Consider the following 18,604-nt stretch of genomic DNA (forward strand, 5'->3'; position numbering starts at 1 on the left):
CACGTGTTTTGGTCTGGCAGCAGTTGGCCGAGACTGTGCTTGGGCTACTTACCACTGCTGGATGCTGAAGCCATTCACATGTTGAAAAAGCTGTACTGTCCTTCCAGGAAGCTGTTGCCACTTTAAAGTTGTTGCAGGCTTTTAGATTCTTCAACACATCTTCCTCCTCCCCTCCACTGTTTTACACAGCAATTCCTATTATCTGGCCGATCATTCAACATGTAAATAAATTGATCCAATGAAAGTCACGGTGCAAATGAAGTGTAGCATCGCAGTGTTTTTCTAGGCCCTGTATTTACATTGAGACACACACACACGTCCAAATTGCAAGTGAAATAAAATGAAACCAACAAATATAACTATAACATCAATGGGACACTGGCAGGGGGGGAAAACATTTCTGTTACAACAAAAATGTCTAACCAATTTAGCACAAAACCATGTGGGTAAAATAAGTAAAAAAATTCTGTAGACCTAGCATTTTACAACATTCCTTTGAATAAATTAGGTTTTCCTTACCCACTGCAGGTAAAGTGGATAAGGAAATCTCTACCCCAGAGGGCTGTGGATGGTTAGTCATTGAGTATGTTCAAGACTGAGAGCAATAGATTTTTGGATACTAAGGGAATCTGGGGATAGGGCGAGGAAGTGGAGTTGAGGTAGAGGTAGAAGATCGGCCATGATCTTATTGAATGGCAGAGCAGGCTCGAGGGGCCGTATGGCCTATTTCTTATGTTCTTAAAAACCACTTTATTCTCTAAAATCCCTTGAAAATAGCTTTGCTGTCAAAACTCACCTCAAATTTTTAAACTGATGGGAAAAAAACTCAGTTGCTATTGTAGCCTAAGGAATAAGAGGCTGCCAGTGCTACACAGATAGCCTGCAGGAACTGATATTTATGCATAATGGTAGATTCAACACTATCTGAGATGCAGGGGCCTCAGGCAAATAATACTATTGCTGGCATTCCAGATGTAGAAAAGGTGATTCTATAGGTAACTTTAATCATTGCATATAGAAATAACAGACAAAACACATGCACCAATTTAAATGCAGATTTTTTTTATACACATTATCTAATGTCAATAAAATAAAACAGCATATTAGATATTTTACTCCTTTTTAGCATTCAGCTTTGCTTTGAGTTCAAACAAACCCTGTTCCATGGTAACATGCAGAGAGGGCAAAATGAAGTTGTAATAGAGAGAAGGAACAGAGCTCGAGTTAAAAGTAATTGCGTAACAAAAAAAATGATCAGTAGTGGGAAGTCAAATACAATCAGCTCCACAACAAACTCTGTTCAAAGAAAGCACGGGAAATTCCAGGATCAAAAACATTGTTGCATATGTTTTTTTTGATTTAACTAATTTCAGAACTAGTCAAAATTCAATTTAGTGTGACAGAATTGCTACTCCTTAATAAAGAAATTAATTTAATGCAATCAAATTGCAGAAGTGAAATTCAAAAACATGATAAACAAAAAGTACTGAAAGCAAAAATGAAAAACTAAAACAAGGTAGTTGGCAGGGAATGGTACAAGATTGCTCATGAGGTCTCCTTTCTGTTCTCAGAAGTTGTTGCTGCAGACAAGTTGGGCACTGCTAAATGCTCAATTCATGTCCAGAACGCACGCACACAATAGCTATACTACCACACCATACATTATTAATTCATTAAATAGTAAATGTTTTAGGAGACATATAAAAGTGATATGAAAAATTTAAAATAGAATCTTTGCAATTTTTTTCCAGCATATCCTTCATTTCGTCTGGATCCTATCTTTGATAAATCTTAACAGTATAACATAAGTCAGTAATTTCTATTTTTTGCACCTTAAGGTTGTATGTCATGTTTTGCACTGATTTATTTAAGGCTTCCAGTAATAAGCAATGATAACTGTTAGTAAATTAAAAGAAATTCTGTTATTCTACCACTGTCCAAAATTGCCATGACACATTACTGTCATTGATACAGTCAGAACATTTTTCCCATTGAGTTTCATGTATCTTAGCAGGAAAAGCCACAATCATCTCTCAATGATCTTTCATTGAAGCACCTCCAAAATTTAAGATTTAAAGACGTGCACTGCCCTTACAACATACTGTCGACAAATAGGGCATTCACTCATGCGTTTTCCACATTTGGTGCAGGTGACCATGTGTCCGCATTCCAGGAGAACACAATCGATCACTGCATCCATACAGATCCTGCAGAGATTCTCGTCACTGCCCAGCTGCATCTTTTCTTCAACTGAAAAGTAGATAGCATTAGATTTACAGAAAAAGAATTGGGTAATTGATTAAGAACACTAACAACTAACACTAACTACTTTGGCAGTGCCTATATACTTTAAACTCATTTTTGAATTGCAATAGTGCAACTGTTCTTGCACATTGATTTTCAGGGTGTGCTACAATGCAAAATAACATGGTATGACTGGATTCTTAAATGCTAGATCACCACTGTTTCCAACTCAGTACTGTGGCTAGTTCTTCATAACAAAATCTAATGTAAAGAATAAGCTATGATCCCAGGTGATAGTACAGTAGCACTTTTCATTTTTAAAGTTTCAATTATTGAACTGAGCAGTACAAGTATAAACTGATCTTGTGGAGATAAGTCAAGTTAACTTATCAGGTGTGGACCTTTTGTCAGAACTGATGAACGGTCCATACTGGAAACATTAACTTGTTTGTTCTCTCCACAGATGCTGACTGACCTTACTTTCATAAGAACATAAGAAATAGGAGCAGGAGTAGGCCATACAGCCCCTCGAGTCTGCTCCACTATTCAATAAGATCATAGCTGATCTTCGACCTCAACTCCATTTTCCTGCTCGATCCCCACATCCCTTAGAGCCCAAAAATCTATCGATCTCAGTCTTGAATATGCTGAACGACTGAGCATCCACAGCCCACGGTGGTAGAGAATTCCAAATATTCAAAACCCTCAGTGAAGAAATTCCTTCTCATCTCAATCCTAAATGTTCTACCCCTTATCCTGAGACACTGTCCCCTAGTTCTAGACTCTCCAACCAGGGGGAACATCCTTTCAGCATCTACCCTGTCAAGCCCTCTTAGAATCTTATATGTTTCAATGAGATCACCTCTCATTCTTCTAAACGCCAGAGAGTATAGGCCCATTCTACTCAATCTTTCCTCATACGACAACTCTCTCATCCCAGGAATCAATCTGTTGAACCTTCGTTGCACTGCCTCTAAGGCAAGTATATCCTTCCTTGGGTAAGGAGACCAAAATTGCACACAATACTCTAGGTGTGGTCTCACCAAAGCTCTATACAATTGCAGCAAGACTTGCTTACTCTTGTACTCCAACCCCCTCGCAATAAAGGCCAAAATGCCATTTGCCTTCCTAATTACTTGCTGTACCTGCATGTTAACTTTGTGTTTCTTTTACAAGGACACCCAGATTGCTCTGAACACCAACATTTAATAGTTTCTCACCATTTAAAAAATAATCTGATTTTCTATTTTTCCTACCAACCTCACATTTCCCCACATTATACTCCATCTGCCCCTTCTTGCCCACTCACTTAACATGTCGATATCCCTTTGCAGACGCTTTGCGTCCTCCTCACAACTTACTTTCCCACCTAGCTTTATACATCAGCATATTTGGATACGTTACACTCTGTCTCCTCGTCAAAGTCGTTAATATAGATTGCAAATAGCTGAGGCTCAAGCACCAATCCCTGCGGCACCCCACTAGTGACAACCTGCCAACCTGAAAATGACCAGTTTATTCCTACTCTGTTTTCTGCCCGCTAACCAATCCTCAATCCAAGCTAATATATTACAACCATAGGAAGAAACATAGGAACAGGAGTAGGCCATTCAGCCCCTCGAGCCTGCTCCGCCATTTGATAAGATCATGGCTGATCTGTGATCTAACTCCATATACCTTAATACCTTTGGTTGGCAAAAAGCTATCTATCTCAGATTTAAATTTAGCAATTGAGCTAGTATCAATTGCCGTTTGTGGAAGAGAGTTCCAAACTTCTACCACCCTGTGTGTAGAAGTGTTTTCTAATCTCACTCCTGAAAGGTCTGGCTCTAATTTTTAGGCTGTGCCCCCTAGTCCTAGAATCCCCAACCAGCGGAAATAGGGTGGATAGAAAGAAACTATCTGTTCCCCTTAATATCTTATAAACTTCGATCAGATCACCCCTTAACCTTCTAAACTCTAGAGAATACAACCCCAATTTGTGTAATCTCTCCTCGTAACATAACCCTTGAAGTCCGGGTATCATTCTAGTAAACCTATGCTGCGCTCCCTCCAAGGCCAATATGTCCTTCCGAAGGTGCGGTGCCCAGAACTGCTCACAGTACTCCAGGTGCGGTCTAACCAGGGTTTTGTATAGCTGTAGCATAACTTCTGCCCCCTTGTGCTCTAGTCCTCTGGATATAAAGGCCAGCATTCCATCAGCCTTATTGATTATTTTCTGCACCTGTATAAGCCACTTCAATGATCTATGTACCTGAACCCCTAAGTCCCTTTGGACATTCACTGTTTTTAACTTTTTACCATTTAGAAACTACCCTGTTCTATCCTTTTTTGATGACCTCACATTTGCCTAAATTGAATTCCATTTGCCATGGTTTTGCCCTTCAATATCACCTATCAATATCCCTTTTGTAATTTTATGTTTTCATCTACATTGCTTACAATGCCACCAATCTTTGTGTCATCGGCACAACCAATCCCATGAGCCCTAATCTTGAGTAACAACCTCTTATGTGGCATCTTATCGAATGCCTTTTGAAAATCCAAATATACTACATCCATTGGTTCCCCCTTATCTACCCTGCTAGTTACACCCTCAAAAAACTCTAATAGATTTGTCAAACCACTAATGATGTTTCCACCATCTCCTGTTTCAGTTTTTCAGATTCTGCAGTTTTTTGCTTTTTGACCATGTTAAAAACAGATCCTAAATTTGCTCGATCCAAATTGCAATTTTTGAAGATGTGCACTTTGGTAAATACTATAGCATTTCCGTAATAGTAAGTGCAGTTTCAAAAGTCCTCACCTTCCATATTAATTATAAAATGTTTAGTTTTCAACTTATTAGAGAGAGAAGAGTCAGAGGTATGAAATAGAGCAGCCAAAGTAAGGGGGTGGAGGTGGTGTAACTATTCCATTGTATTACTGAACAAAATTCCACATGGTTAAAATCCCTTCAAACTTAAGAGTACTCGCCATGACATTTCTTATTGTTGCAATTCTGCTACCAATTACAGAGATAGAAGCTTAAAAAATAGATGTCAAGATAACAAATGTATTCATGTTTCCTTGTCAGGACTTTCATTTTGAATGTGAGCAGAATGTGATCAATTTCTGCTGACCTGCACCCTCACTATTTGTACTGGTAAGAAAATTCAGTAAGTTCTTTATTACATCGGTATCTCAATGAAGGTGTGTAGCAGCAATCAATAGGAATTTTATTTTAATTTACTTATTAAAATTTTATGTTAATAAGTACATCTGGATACAATAACACCTCTTAAAAAAAAATAATTCATTCCAGACCCCGGCAATTATTTGTTTTTGCAAAGTAGCAGTGGCATAAGTGATTACACGTTAGAATAACGGATCTACAAAACCTGATGGGTTTATGCTAATTAACATATGGAAGTTAGATTGGTTCAAAAATTCACTTTCCATGACAACTCTCAACCATAAATCCTACCTTTTATGAAAACTGCAGTTCTGCAAGTTAGCTGAATTTAGAAAGCAGACTTTTCCATATATCTTAAATACTAGCTGTATCTACTTGGATAAAAAGAGTCTAAATGGGATAGAGCAGGAAAGGGATCTAGGGGTACAGATACACAACTCACTAAAAGTAGTGACATTATTAAGGCCATAAAAAAGGCAAATCAAGCAGTGGGGTTCATTTCTAGAGGGATGGAATTGAAAAGCAGAGAAGTTACGTTAAACTTGTATAGAACCTTGGAGTACTGTGCACAATTCTGGTCTCCATATTATAGAAAGAATATAGAGGCATTGGAGAGGGTGCAAAAAAGATTCACAAGGATGATACCAGAACTGAGAGGGTATACTTATCAGGAAAGGCTGAACAGGCTGGGGCTCTTCTCTCCAGAAAAGAGAAGGTTGAGGGGTGACCTCATAGAGGTCTTTAAGATAATGAAAGGGTTTGATAGGGTAGATGCAGAGAAAATGTTTCCACTTGTGGGGGAGTCCAAAACTAGAGGTCATAAATATAAAATAGTTGCTAATAAATCCAATAGGGAATTCAGGAGAAACATCTTTACCCAAAGAGTGGTAAGAATGTGGAATGTGCTACCACAAGTAGTTGTTGAGGCAAATAGCATAGACGCATTTAAGGGAAATGTAGTAGATAAGCGCGTGAGGGAAAAAGGAATAGAAGGGTCTACTGATCGGGTTAGATGAAGTAGGGAGAGAGGAGGCTCGTGTGAAGCATAAACGCCGACATGGATGTGTTGGGCCAAATGGCCTGTTTCTGTGCTGTAGTTTCAATGTAACTTGATGTATCTACAAAACATGTAAAGAATATCTACCTATAAGAGACAAGATTGAGGACATCAATGTAGATCTCAATTGCAGATGCAGATTAAGTGGAATGTGTAATAGGACTACTTGTGGTTCATCAAAGTACTGCCCCATTTTATAAAAAAAAACTTTTCCTATCAACGTAGAGCCCTTAGAGTGGAGTTTCTCTTGTTGCTAGGGCACTCTAACAACATCACAAGCAGGAAGTATCTTTATGCAACCAGGAGTAGCTCTATACAAGACAAGGCAATGACTCCCAACAGATCCAAATGTCAATACAGAAGCTCAGGACTCCAGAAAATCATTCTGTCCCCTGCGCATCCATCCACTAGTCTGATTTCCTGACATCCCCATGGCACCAGAGAAGCTCAATAACAATGCAGGCTGTCTGGAAGTCATGGCTATTTCCTACAGCTACTCCATGTCATATGGGGATGTTCCTTTTTGATGACATAACTGCAGCAGCCTAGCAGTGAGAGAAACCCAAATCCAGGACTTCGGATAGTAAGAAAATTGACGCATTTCTTTAAAATCAAACAAGGTTAATCAAAATGCTCCTGAGCTTAATATTTTCTGTATTAATATGGAAATGCCCTGATCCTTGCCTATACTTCTACTCCTCCCCCACCACCACCATTAACTGCAAAATACTTTCCTCTCAACTCCTGTAAATCTCAAGTAAAGTTGACTACTTACCAGCAGCTACAGCTGGAGTATTTCCATTTTCCACTACAACAAAAAAAAAGTTTTAAAAGTCACTTGTTGAACTAAATGAACACATTTCTAATAAAAAGTTTGAGACAAACTTACAAAACTTGCGATTTTCTTCTGTTTCTTTGAATAATCTGTTCACTCTTTCCACCAATTCCCATTTTTCACAACACCCTGAATAACTGACAAAGTTGCGAGCCAGTATTTCTTTCAGCTGACGAACAGTCAATGCTTCAACATCGTCAATACTGGACAGATCTGATAATGAGGCTCGTGTTTTTTTAGGTGGAATGTCATCATTGGTTCCATTTGCCTGCAAGAAAATCCCACAGTATAAGTATAAGTAGACTTCAGGTTATGGAATATTTTGCATTTAAAATGAACTGAGGTAAAAGGACAGTGTTCTTTGTAAACTTGTTGAACTATGTCACTTGAAGTTCAACATCAATTTGATGAATTTCAGCAAAATTTTAAAATATTCTCAATGGAAGAAATTAATCTGTGAAATCAATTTTCAAGGCAATCTTAAGATTATTGATAAATATTTCAATGTCATAATTTCTTGCGGGAAAACAATCACATTAGTTGATATTTTGAAAATGTATTTAAACATACATCGGGCTTTTTTCCTTTTCAATTTTGTCTTCTGACATGTGCCATTTTACGATGGCACAAAAGCCAGCAGTCCTCTGGTATCTGGTCCAAGTGGCTATTCTTCCAGTGTAAATTCAGTCAGTGTGCTACTCAATTATGGGAAAGAGAGGGAAGAAAGATTACAGTTGAGCCTGTTCCTGTCCTGATTCAAATGCAGACATTTTTAAAGCTCTACCATTTTTCAAGGATTTCATTTTCACATCGTTCACCTGACGAAGGAGGAAGCCTCCGAAAGCTTGTGAATTTAAAATAAAATTGCTGGACTATAACTTGGTGTTGTAAAATTGTTTACAATTCAACAAGAGGGTTGAGTTTTCCCTTCATTTTAGCTTACATGATATTTAATATACATCACTGGGGACAATATTTATGAACTTATTAATTCCTGACATGTTTTTTGGAATAGGCCATTTTTATTTCAGGTTCAGACCCATATGTTCCTTCAGTGCATCTACACGTCTACGAATCAACAGTCAGAAGTGAGTTGAACGCTATTTTAACAATGCTGATTTGAACCAAAGTTAATTTTTGTATTTGGATTTACTCTGATGTATCTGTACCATTTTAAATGTATGTGCTCGAAGCAAGGGATGTCAGTGCAGGGAAAAGTGGAATTCTTCACATTTTGTACTCTGTTAGGCATCGTCTGGCCAGATACAGAGCAACAGTCCCTGTACTCTGTCTTAAACCGCCGCAGAAGAGCATCACCTAGTGGATGGGTGGAAACATTTCCATTTCCCACACCAGTAGTCTTTTTTTAAACTACACTTAAGCCAGTATGTTTCAATTTTGTGTCTTATACTTCTTAGGCATGTTCTTTCCAGTTCTCTCTCCTCCATCTTTTCTGAAGGTGCTAATATAAATGCAGGACCCTGGTTAATTTACTCCAGCTGGGAATCAGATAACTCAGCACTAAATGACCAATGCATTTACCCATAAGGAGAGTTTTTCTGAGTGAGGTTACCAATTTACCCTCAATTTGTGCTATGCACCAATAACTAGGAAGTGGTTGGAGATTCTCCAGACTCATTCATACAGGAACTTTCATTCATCATTCAGGACTGGATACGAACTCGAGTCTCAGGGTAGAGGGTGACCAAAATGACTTTTCATATAGCTGAGATCTCTCTCCTGATTATCACTACTTCAAAAATTAACTGCACCTTTAAGATATCACCAGCATATTCTTACCAACATTCCAGACCTCATTTTAAGAGACTAGCTTTTGGAAAATTAGTTCCCTACCATAGTCCTTTGGAAATACTGCCTATGATTTTTTTTTGGAGTGGGCCATTTTTATTCCTGGTTAGCAGACACATTTGCTCCTTCAGTGCATCAGCATTTGTATGCCACTCAGCTCAACTGGCAGGACTATGTGTGGTAGGCAAGGCTGTGGGGAAATTAATTCAATCAGTAACACAATGCTTACAAAATAGAAACTGTATTTGCAACATCTGAATCTCATCTCACTACCCACATGCATTTTTTTAATAAAAGCACCAGTTTCAGTGATTCAGCCTTCTGTATTAAAGTAAAAGGCAGTCATCTTTCGGATCTGACTATTGATGACGTGGTCACACCACCAGATGCGGCAAAGGCACCATGGGGCCCGCTGAGTCGGTTTTTGCCCGGCCTGCTTACGAGACAGTCAGAGACCTGGAAATGCTCCCTCGAAGGCCAAGAAGCACCTGCCTCTCGACCTCCGGACATAGAATATAGGGACCTTCGCTGCCATGAGGGCCAGAGACGCACTATCAGCCAAGCAAAGCTCTGAAGGAGCATGCTACAGCGAGTAAGACCTTGTGGGGGACCCAACAGAAATTAGTCTCAGTATTTGAGAAATTAGACACAATTTTGCATCCTACTACTGTGACATAGCACATTAATAAATCAGTCCCTTGTGCTACCAGGCTGCTCACTGTTCACTTAATTTGTGTTCAGTGAGTCTTCATCTCTTTATCTTTTAAATTAGCTTCCCTGCTTCCTAAATTCATCTCCATATAACTTGCGTTTAACAAATGAGCCGCGTGTGTTGGACATTGAATAAACCTTTAGATTATCCAGGTAAATCTTTGTAAACCCAGATATTGGATTTTCACCCTTCACTTAATCTTATGTAGGATACTGTTAAATTAAGGGCAAGCATGGTCAAAAAACTAAGAGTAATCATTCAAAAATGAAGATAAATTCGAATAAAAACACAGCCGCACAGAATATTTGTTAAATTTCAATTTTTTCAAAATGCCAATAACCCTTAATATGGTCTGGCCTGCTCAAATTAGAGATTTCAGCTAAAATGATCCACAGCAAGATCCCCTTACTATGACTAGAAATCCAAAACAGGAAGACCAGTGAATACATTTTGTAGTTCTTGTTGGAGTTATAGTGCCAAAAAACCCTGTAGATCACAGGAACACAATTAGGGATTTCAGCAAGTTTCATGCAGAGACAGATTACTTCATTCTTTTGCTGATGTGTTGTTGTCCATTTTTTTCCTTCCTTCCTGCCCGAATGGGATATGGTTATATGGGGTTGGTCACCCTCCAGTCCTTCACTTAAGCGGCCGTTATTAATGTATAAGCTGGCTACTTAGTAGTGAGGAACATGAAAGCCAAACACTGTCTTATCACTCAGTCCTCTTACATGCAAGAGTTGCTGGATGGTGACCAGGAACACTAACTGATTTTCCCCTTCCTAGCTCCATTGGTATTGAATTCAATTGTAGCACACCTACAATGCTGGCTAATATCAGACTGCCGATCAAACCAGAAACCGTCTTGGTCTGTATTGGACATCACATTCAGCAAAACAGCCATTGAAGTAGCTTCTTGGTGATCAAAAACAGTGCTGATAAATTTGTGCTACGCTTCATTCCGTATTTTCAAGACCAAGATCTTTACAGGACAACGTTAGGTAACATAACTGTTCATTGCAAATACAAGGTCTCTACATTCATACAAGTTTCCGGCTTATTTTTCCTGCAAAAAAAAGTTAGTTACTGACTTAACCAAGATGTATTTCATAAAAGCTGAATTGGAAGGTTCAAAATTGATTCCTATTACGTAGCATGTCTTCATCATAATACATTTGTGTGATAAATTGTTTCAATCTGCTGCGGTCAAAGTTGAGTTCTGTATTTAGTCCGTTCAAATTTGGTACACATCTGTCCACCTACAACTTTCAGTTGAGTAATGAATTTGCCATATATATATGGCAAATTTATAAACTTAGTCACCCAAAATATAATGGCACGGTGATGGTATCACAAACAAAAGGAAACTTGCTGAAAATCAGTCAATAAAACTATGATTTTATTTCTTGCATCGTAACCAAAATGAAAACGAGATTTTTAGAACCTGTCATATCCTCCACTTTCCAGGTTTACATGGGATGCGGTATGGTCTCATGATGTTTGATATTATTCCTATAAAGCAGTCCACAAGCTAGTCAAATGGACTAAGTACAGATATTTCTTTAAATGTAAGTTTAAGCCCATGACAAAATATATCTTTGTCTATTAGATTATTGATCTGAATTCCTTATTACTAGTAACAATATACATATTGGGTTATCAGTTATTAATTTTCTGTGATGTGGAGATGCCGGTGATGGACTGGGGTGGACAAATGTAAGGAGTCTTCCAACAGCTTTATTTGGAATCACAAGCTTTCGGAGCTTTCCTCCTTCGTGGAGGAAAGCTCCGAAAGCTTGTGATTCCAAATAAAGCTGTTGGACTATAACCTGGTGTTGTAAAGACTCCTTACATTAATTTTCTGCAAGCTGGAGAGAATTTACTGAGCAGTCTGGCTATTATCCACACCTCAGGGCAAAGCAGAGACATGCATTGTTCTGGAAGTCCTTCGCATACAATGGCACCAATCAGACCATGCAAGTGGATGGAAACCCAGACAGGTTGTCTGAATGGTTACTGATGGGGAATGTTCACATATCAGTAAGCTTCTGACTGGGTCCTGTTGAAACAGAAAGTCGTTTTAACATGGCTACTGTAGATTAAATGCAGAAGCATTGGATTGCACCTGTTTTATGGTGTCTGATGACTGGATGGACAAAACAAAATGCATTACAGTTAATTCAAACGGGAGACAAACATACTATGTTATTAACAACAAATGGCAATTGTAATTAAAAATGCTACTTAGTTAATGTCTTTTGTTCTGTGAGGTCTTCACAGGTTCTTGAACCAATAGTTTAATGTCACTTAGCACAGGATCGAAGAATCAAATCATCCTGGGTTAGTGATTCTTCGATGGATAGCTGTGTCTGGGATGCAGACGTGAGCCAGGTTGCACATAGGGTTGGATCCAGTGCTTCTTTGTAGTCATTTGGCAGGCAACTCTGTGGCCAGGAGCTTCCAGTTGGGCGACCTGCAGTTAATACTTCAATCTACAGTCTACAGTCTCCAGCCAACAGACAAGCTGGGCTAGTTTGACTCATGGCAGTAGTTCACCGTGTAAGAAGTGAACATCCATTTTCAACATATGTTGAAAGATAACTCTGAGAAGCTTCTTTATTATTTTGAAATGTTGTGGAGGATAGCAAATTTGGTAAATTAAAGTATATAAACTTTTGTACTCAATTCAATTCATTAACCTGTTCCACATTAAATAAATAGTCTTGGTTTATAGCTCGAGCCTTGGTACTATCTAGTGTATATTCAATACCTTTACCAAATAAGAGAGAAATCATGAGGCAGTACGTGATACATTCCAGAAGCCAGAGGACCGTGGCAAGTGTTCGCTATTGTTTACCTAGATATTGGGCAGGTAAAGACATGGTCTGGATCACAGGGAATGCAAAGTCCACTTATGGAAGTGGTCATTGATGCTGAATCACAGTAGAATATCTATTGTGAAACCCTAAAATGTAACACTTACATATTCCTGATTTTGTTGTGATTCAGATCCTCTATTCATTGGAAATGTTGTATCTTCTCTCCCCTGTTTAAAAAAAAAAGAAATAAAATAAGCATATATTCCAGGAACTCCAAAAGGTAGTTCCAGAGAGGATACAGAAACAATCATGGCCCAGTGGTTCTGCAGTTACTCTCATTGATTCACTGCAAAAACTACAGTATAACCAGCGAGTTAAGTCACCATAACTGAATTCTGGGAGCTGGTGTGAGACTAGGTTGAGGAGGTAGTCTCAATACCTCAACATAACCAACTGCTGTGAAGCAAGCTTGAGAAGATCCAGGAACTTTTTTAAACTTGATTTTGAACTTTGCAGCATTTGCAAAGAAATGACTGCCCAGATGTCAACATTTAACTGATACCTTGAAAATGGTGAGCAGAACTTTATTTTACCTGTTCAGAGAGCAATGTGGCTTTGGCAGTGTAAATCTGTGCTCTCAGCTCACATAACTAATTAGTATCAAACTAGTACATGCAGTATGACCACCAGCAGAATAGACATATACAGTACTCGTCTAATATCACCACAAAGGCAGGCAGATGAGTTATTCCCAGGTGTCCGTTAATACCACTCAAATTGTTAATTAACATTATTTAATTTGTTCGTACTGTTTCATTTTTGGGATCCATGCAATTTCACTAGAACTCATCATGTAGCAAAATATGTACATATGAAACACCAAATGCTGTGCAATGAACCAGCAATTATTCACATTCAGATAAGGCAGCCCAATGGTACAGTGTTCCCCAAGACACACTGCACAACAGAATCATAGAAAATTTATGGCACAGAGGAGCCCATTTGGCCAATCGTGTCCATGCTGGCCGAAAATGAGCCACCCAGCCTAATCCCACTTTCCAGCACTTGGTCCATAGCCTTGTAGGTCATGGCACTTCAGGAACACATCCAGGTACTTTTTAAATGAGTTGAGGGTTTCTGCCTCGACCACCCTTTCAGGCAGAGAGTTCCAGACCCCTACCACCCTCTGGGTGATAAAATATTTCCTCAACTCCCCTCCAATCCTTCTGCCAATCACTTTAAATCTATGTCCCCTGCTTATTGACCTCTCTGCTAAGGGAAATAGGTCCTTCCTACCCACTCTATCTAAGACCCTCATAATTTTGTACACCTCAATTAAATCACCCCTCAGCCTTCTCAGTGCCAAAGAGATCAACCCCAGCCTATCCAATCTTTCCTCATAGTTAAAATTCTCCAGCCCTGGCAACATCCTCGTAAATCTCCTCTGTACCCTCTCTAGTGCAATTACATCCTTCCTGTAATGTGGTGACCAGAACTGTACACAGTACTCAAGCTGTGGCCTAACCAGTGTTTTATCTTATCCTGTATGCTCCTTGACATCCAGGGGGCTCTAGATTTGGCAGCCCCACCCTTTTTCTTTGTGGGAACATGTTTACTCTGCACTCCTTGAATCTGCCCCTTGAATGCCTCCCATTGCTCTGACATTGATTCACCTTCAAGTAGCTGTTTCCAGTGCAGTGCTAAATCACTTCTAAGTTTAGTAAAATTGGCCTTTCCGCAATTGAGAACTTTAACTCTTGTTCTATCTTTGTCCTTTTCCATAACTATGCTAAAACTAACTGAATTATGATCACTACCACCAAAATGCTCTCCCACTGATACTCTTTCCACCTGCCCAGCCTCTCTTCCTAAAACTAAATCCAGAACTGCCTCCTCTCTTGTTGGGCATGCTACGTACTGGCTAAAAAAGTTCTCTAAGACCAGAAGAGATAGGAGCAGGAGTAGGCCATTTGGCCCTTCGAGCCTGCTCCACCATTTAATGAGATCATGGCTGATCTGATTTTTACCTCAACTCCACTTTCCCTCCCTTTCCCCATATCCTTTGACTCCCTTGCTGATCAAAAATTTGTCTAACTCAGCCTTGAATGTATTCAATGACTCAGCCTCCACAGCTTTTTAAGGTAAAGAACTCCAAAAATTCACGACCCTCTGGGAGAAGAAATTCCTCCTCATTTCCGTCTTATGCGGGCAGACCCTTATTCTGAGACTATGCTCCCTAGTTTTAGATGCCCCCATGAGGGGTAACATCCTCTCAGCATCTACCATATCGAGTCCCCTCAGAATCTTTTATGTTTTAATAAGATCTTCTCTCATTCTTCTAAACTCAAATGAATATAGACCCAACCTGTTCAATCTTTCCTCATAAGACAACTCTTCCATACCCGGAATCAACCTAGTGAACCTTCTCTGAACTGCCTCCAATGCAAGTATATCCTTCCTTAAGTAAGGGCACCAGAACTGTACACAGTACTCCAGGTGTGGTCTCACCAGCACAGTGTACAGTTGTAGCATGACTTCCCTGCTTTTATACTCCATCCCCCTAGAAATAAAGGCCAATATTCCATTTGCCTTCCGGATTACCTTCTGTACCTGTATGTTGACTTTTTGTGTTTCATGTACGAGGACACCCAGATCCCTGAATGCAACTTAAGAATTTAGTGCCCTCTATACCCTTCACACTGTTTGTGTCCAAGTTAATATTAGGGTAGTTGAAATCCCCTACTATTACTGCCCTACTGTTTTTGCACTTCTCAGAAATTTGCCTACATATCTGCTTTTCTATCTCCCTCTGACTGTTTGGGGTCTATAGTACACTCCCAGTAGTGTGACTGCTCCTTTTTTGTTCCTTAGCTCAACCCATATGGCCTCATTTGATGATCCTTCTAACATATCATCCCGTTTTTTATATATCAGAATATGTGGAAATGGGTTCTTTTCCACAGTTTCTCACATTAAGAGTTCTCAATTTCAACCACACTATCTGATAGAAGCAAGGTGCAAAACATTGCATTGAACAGTTCAGTTCACCAATAAAAACAGTGCACGCTTGGTATTGTAATCCCACAAAGAAACCTCCCACATAAAAAAGAAGTGTAAGTTAGAATTACAACTTAATTGTAAATGTAGGAAACAGACATGCACATCTAATAATTTTCATTGGTCTCATTTCACCATGTACAACTGCTGCAGAAATTACCTCTGATTTGTAAAAGAAAATTACTTGTAATCATGTCATAAATGTCCGAAACGCTACATATCTGAAATACTGAAATCCAATTCCCGTCCTGCAAGGGAGTTTTTTTTAATACAAAATGTCTGCTCCCGTGACTTCTAAGCAGCTATTTTTCTATCATAAAACAAGAAAACATTGACCAGCATCAACAACTGTGTACATCTCTCTGCAGCATTGCAATTTTTGCCCAGAAAACATTTCCATTATAACAGGACAGATATTTTTCAGTTTCCTCCATCTAAAAGAACTGCACACAGTTAAACTTTATCACTGCAATTAAAAATGGCAAGACAGTATCCTCAACTCCCTGATGTAATGCCATCATCACTGGACTGATTGATTATCTCAGTCATTATGTGTCATTATATTAGGCATTCATAAAGTGCATTGCTTGATAAAACCACAATGAAAATAAAGGAGAAAATTAAAGTCAGTTCAGATTTTTATTCACCAAGTGACATTTGATTTTCATTTTAGCTGAGAAGGTAATTTCTTGAGATTTAATAAAGTTACTTGAACATTACAAAAACATTCTAGAGAGATGATTTTTTGACTAAAATGAGTGCACTACCACTAGTTATTCAGCGATTAACAAAGGCCAAGTAAATATTTCCAATAAAATAAGGCTCCATATTGAATTCCATTATAGGCCTGTGCATCCACAGGCAAATTCTATAGAATCTCTTTAAATACTGTACTTTCTCTTTGGAGGACTCTCCTGCTGCAAGTACATTTTCTGTACCAAAATATTCAGATGCATTTATTTGAATGTTTGTGTGTCGTTCCTAGAGTCTCATTTACTCTGGAGACTTTATTCTGGGGTCAATCCAAGATAGGGAACAAATTTTCCACTGCAAACTAGGCTAGGGGCAATATGGATTTTTTTTAAAATAGCAAATTTATATACAGTACCCACCGCTTATAGCGGGAGCGATCGTGCGAATGCGATGGCCGGTATAGCGGGTTCATCTAATGTTCCTACATTGCAAGGTTAGTTAATGCGGCATATAATCAAGAAAACAAACAGTGAGAAACAAACTGAATCAAACCCCTGACCTAATATAAATTTTCTCTGTCGGATAGTGCAGGAAAAACTGGGAAAAAATTCAGGAAATGAATAAACAGATTTTACTGTCACTGACAGTGAAATCTCGATGTTCCATTTCCTCATTTCACGGCTCGCTCCATGTAAATACAGTACCAGCCGGTGGCCGGGTCCTAGGGAAACTCCCCCCAGTCTGTATAATGTATGTCCATATCCCAGAACATAACCGGGCACCAGGGAAAATTGGCACCTTTACAAAACTGGCAGATTTAAGTACCTAAAATCTGTCTCTCTTTTTGTTGCAAAAGGTGAATAGTTGAGTGATTTCTTTGTTGATGCAGCTTAATTAGTATTACTGCTACAATATGGGGATGGTAATTTTATTTTAACATTCAGTGCACCTAAACGTGAGTAAACACAGCTGTTTCTGCCCGAAATAAACACAGCACTTACGTTATAACCAGCAACTTCGAAATTGACGTTAATGCAAATGGATAATGGTTATCGTTTTTTGGCCGATATAAGCGACTGCCCATTTTAAACGTGGATGTTTTAAGTAGTGGGGACTGTATAGAAATTCTGGCCAACTAAAGTGCCACACACAATCCTTAGTGTTTTCACTAATGATTCATCGGTCAATCATTCCAAGGCCACTGGACAGATCCCAATGCACAGATCAGTCAGCTCTTTTTTCAACATGGGTGACTGAGCTGTTTTATCCAGGAGTAAGGGATTACACTTGTTTACAGCTGCAGAGGATCCTCCAGAATTGCCAGTCATTAGTTCCCCACGAAGAGAGTCATCAACACACACAACCAAAATAGTTCCTACTGATCATTCTGAGAAACTGGCCTCTGGAACATCAATCAAAAAAAGTAACACTGCCTTTCACAAATTTAACTTAAAAATGTAAGTTACTGTATTGAAACAGCATTATTTGAAGAACAGACAAGATTCTTTGCAGTTATTCCAAAGGGATACAAATTAGCCAGCAACCAGTCAAGTAGAGTGGCCTCTGACTGGAAAAGGACAAGACCTATTAGAATAAAACAAACAGCAACTAGCTGGCCTATCCTTAAGCAACATCAAAAGTGCCCCAGAATAAAAGACATTGAATATTTCATTCCAATATACATCTGTTTAATTCAATAAAGAAGCTAGAATAAATAAGTTAGAATGAACTTCCAACCACCTTAAGAAGTAATGGATATTAGGCTGTAGAATCTGCATGTGCAGAGGAAAAAGACAAAACTAATGCAAGTATATACACTCTGCCAGGGAAATGATAATTACAAAGGCAATTTTCTACAAACTCCCGGCCATACAAGTTAGAGGATTAAATGGCAATTTGTTAGCTTATAGTACTGAATAAATGTAGAGCAGAAAACCTGCAAACTACTTTTGGGTAGAATCTTGCCATGGAAATCTCTTCCCATCAGCTGGTAGTTTTCTATACATCGAGTTACATTGAAATTACAGCACAGAAACAGGCCATTCGGCCCAACTGGTCTATGCTGGCGTTTATGCTCCACATGAGCCTCCTCCCTCCCAACTTCATCCAACCCTACTATTCCTTTCTCTCTCATGTGCTTATCTAGCTTCACCTTAAATGCATCTATGCTACTTGCCTCAACTACTTGTGGTAGTACGTTCCA

The 18,604-nt window shown here is 38.9% G+C and overlaps 1 protein-coding gene across 2 annotated transcripts in view; it reads right to left on the bottom strand.

Annotated features, from left to right (window-relative positions):
- Window positions 1–1,045: 1,045 nt before the first annotated feature.
- LOC137342127 (E3 ubiquitin-protein ligase RNF34-like) overlaps window positions 1,046–18,604 on the bottom strand; it is a 32,626-nt gene continuing 15,067 nt past the window's right edge. For both annotated transcript variants that reach the window (XM_068005811.1, XM_068005812.1), the window contains 4 exons: window positions 12,816–12,878; window positions 7,366–7,579; window positions 7,252–7,284; window positions 1,046–2,250 (listed from right to left, as the gene is read on the bottom strand). In XM_068005811.1, the coding sequence (XP_067861912.1) occupies window positions 2,066–2,250; window positions 7,252–7,284; window positions 7,366–7,579; window positions 12,816–12,878 (495 nt within the window). In that variant the 3' untranslated portion in view covers window positions 1,046–2,065. The remainder of the gene's footprint in view (window positions 2,251–7,251; window positions 7,285–7,365; window positions 7,580–12,815; window positions 12,879–18,604) is intronic.

The sequence above is a fragment of the Heptranchias perlo genome, chromosome 25 (genome assembly GCF_035084215.1).
Source record: "Heptranchias perlo isolate sHepPer1 chromosome 25, sHepPer1.hap1, whole genome shotgun sequence".
Taxonomy (NCBI): domain Eukaryota; kingdom Metazoa; phylum Chordata; class Chondrichthyes; order Hexanchiformes; family Hexanchidae; genus Heptranchias; species Heptranchias perlo.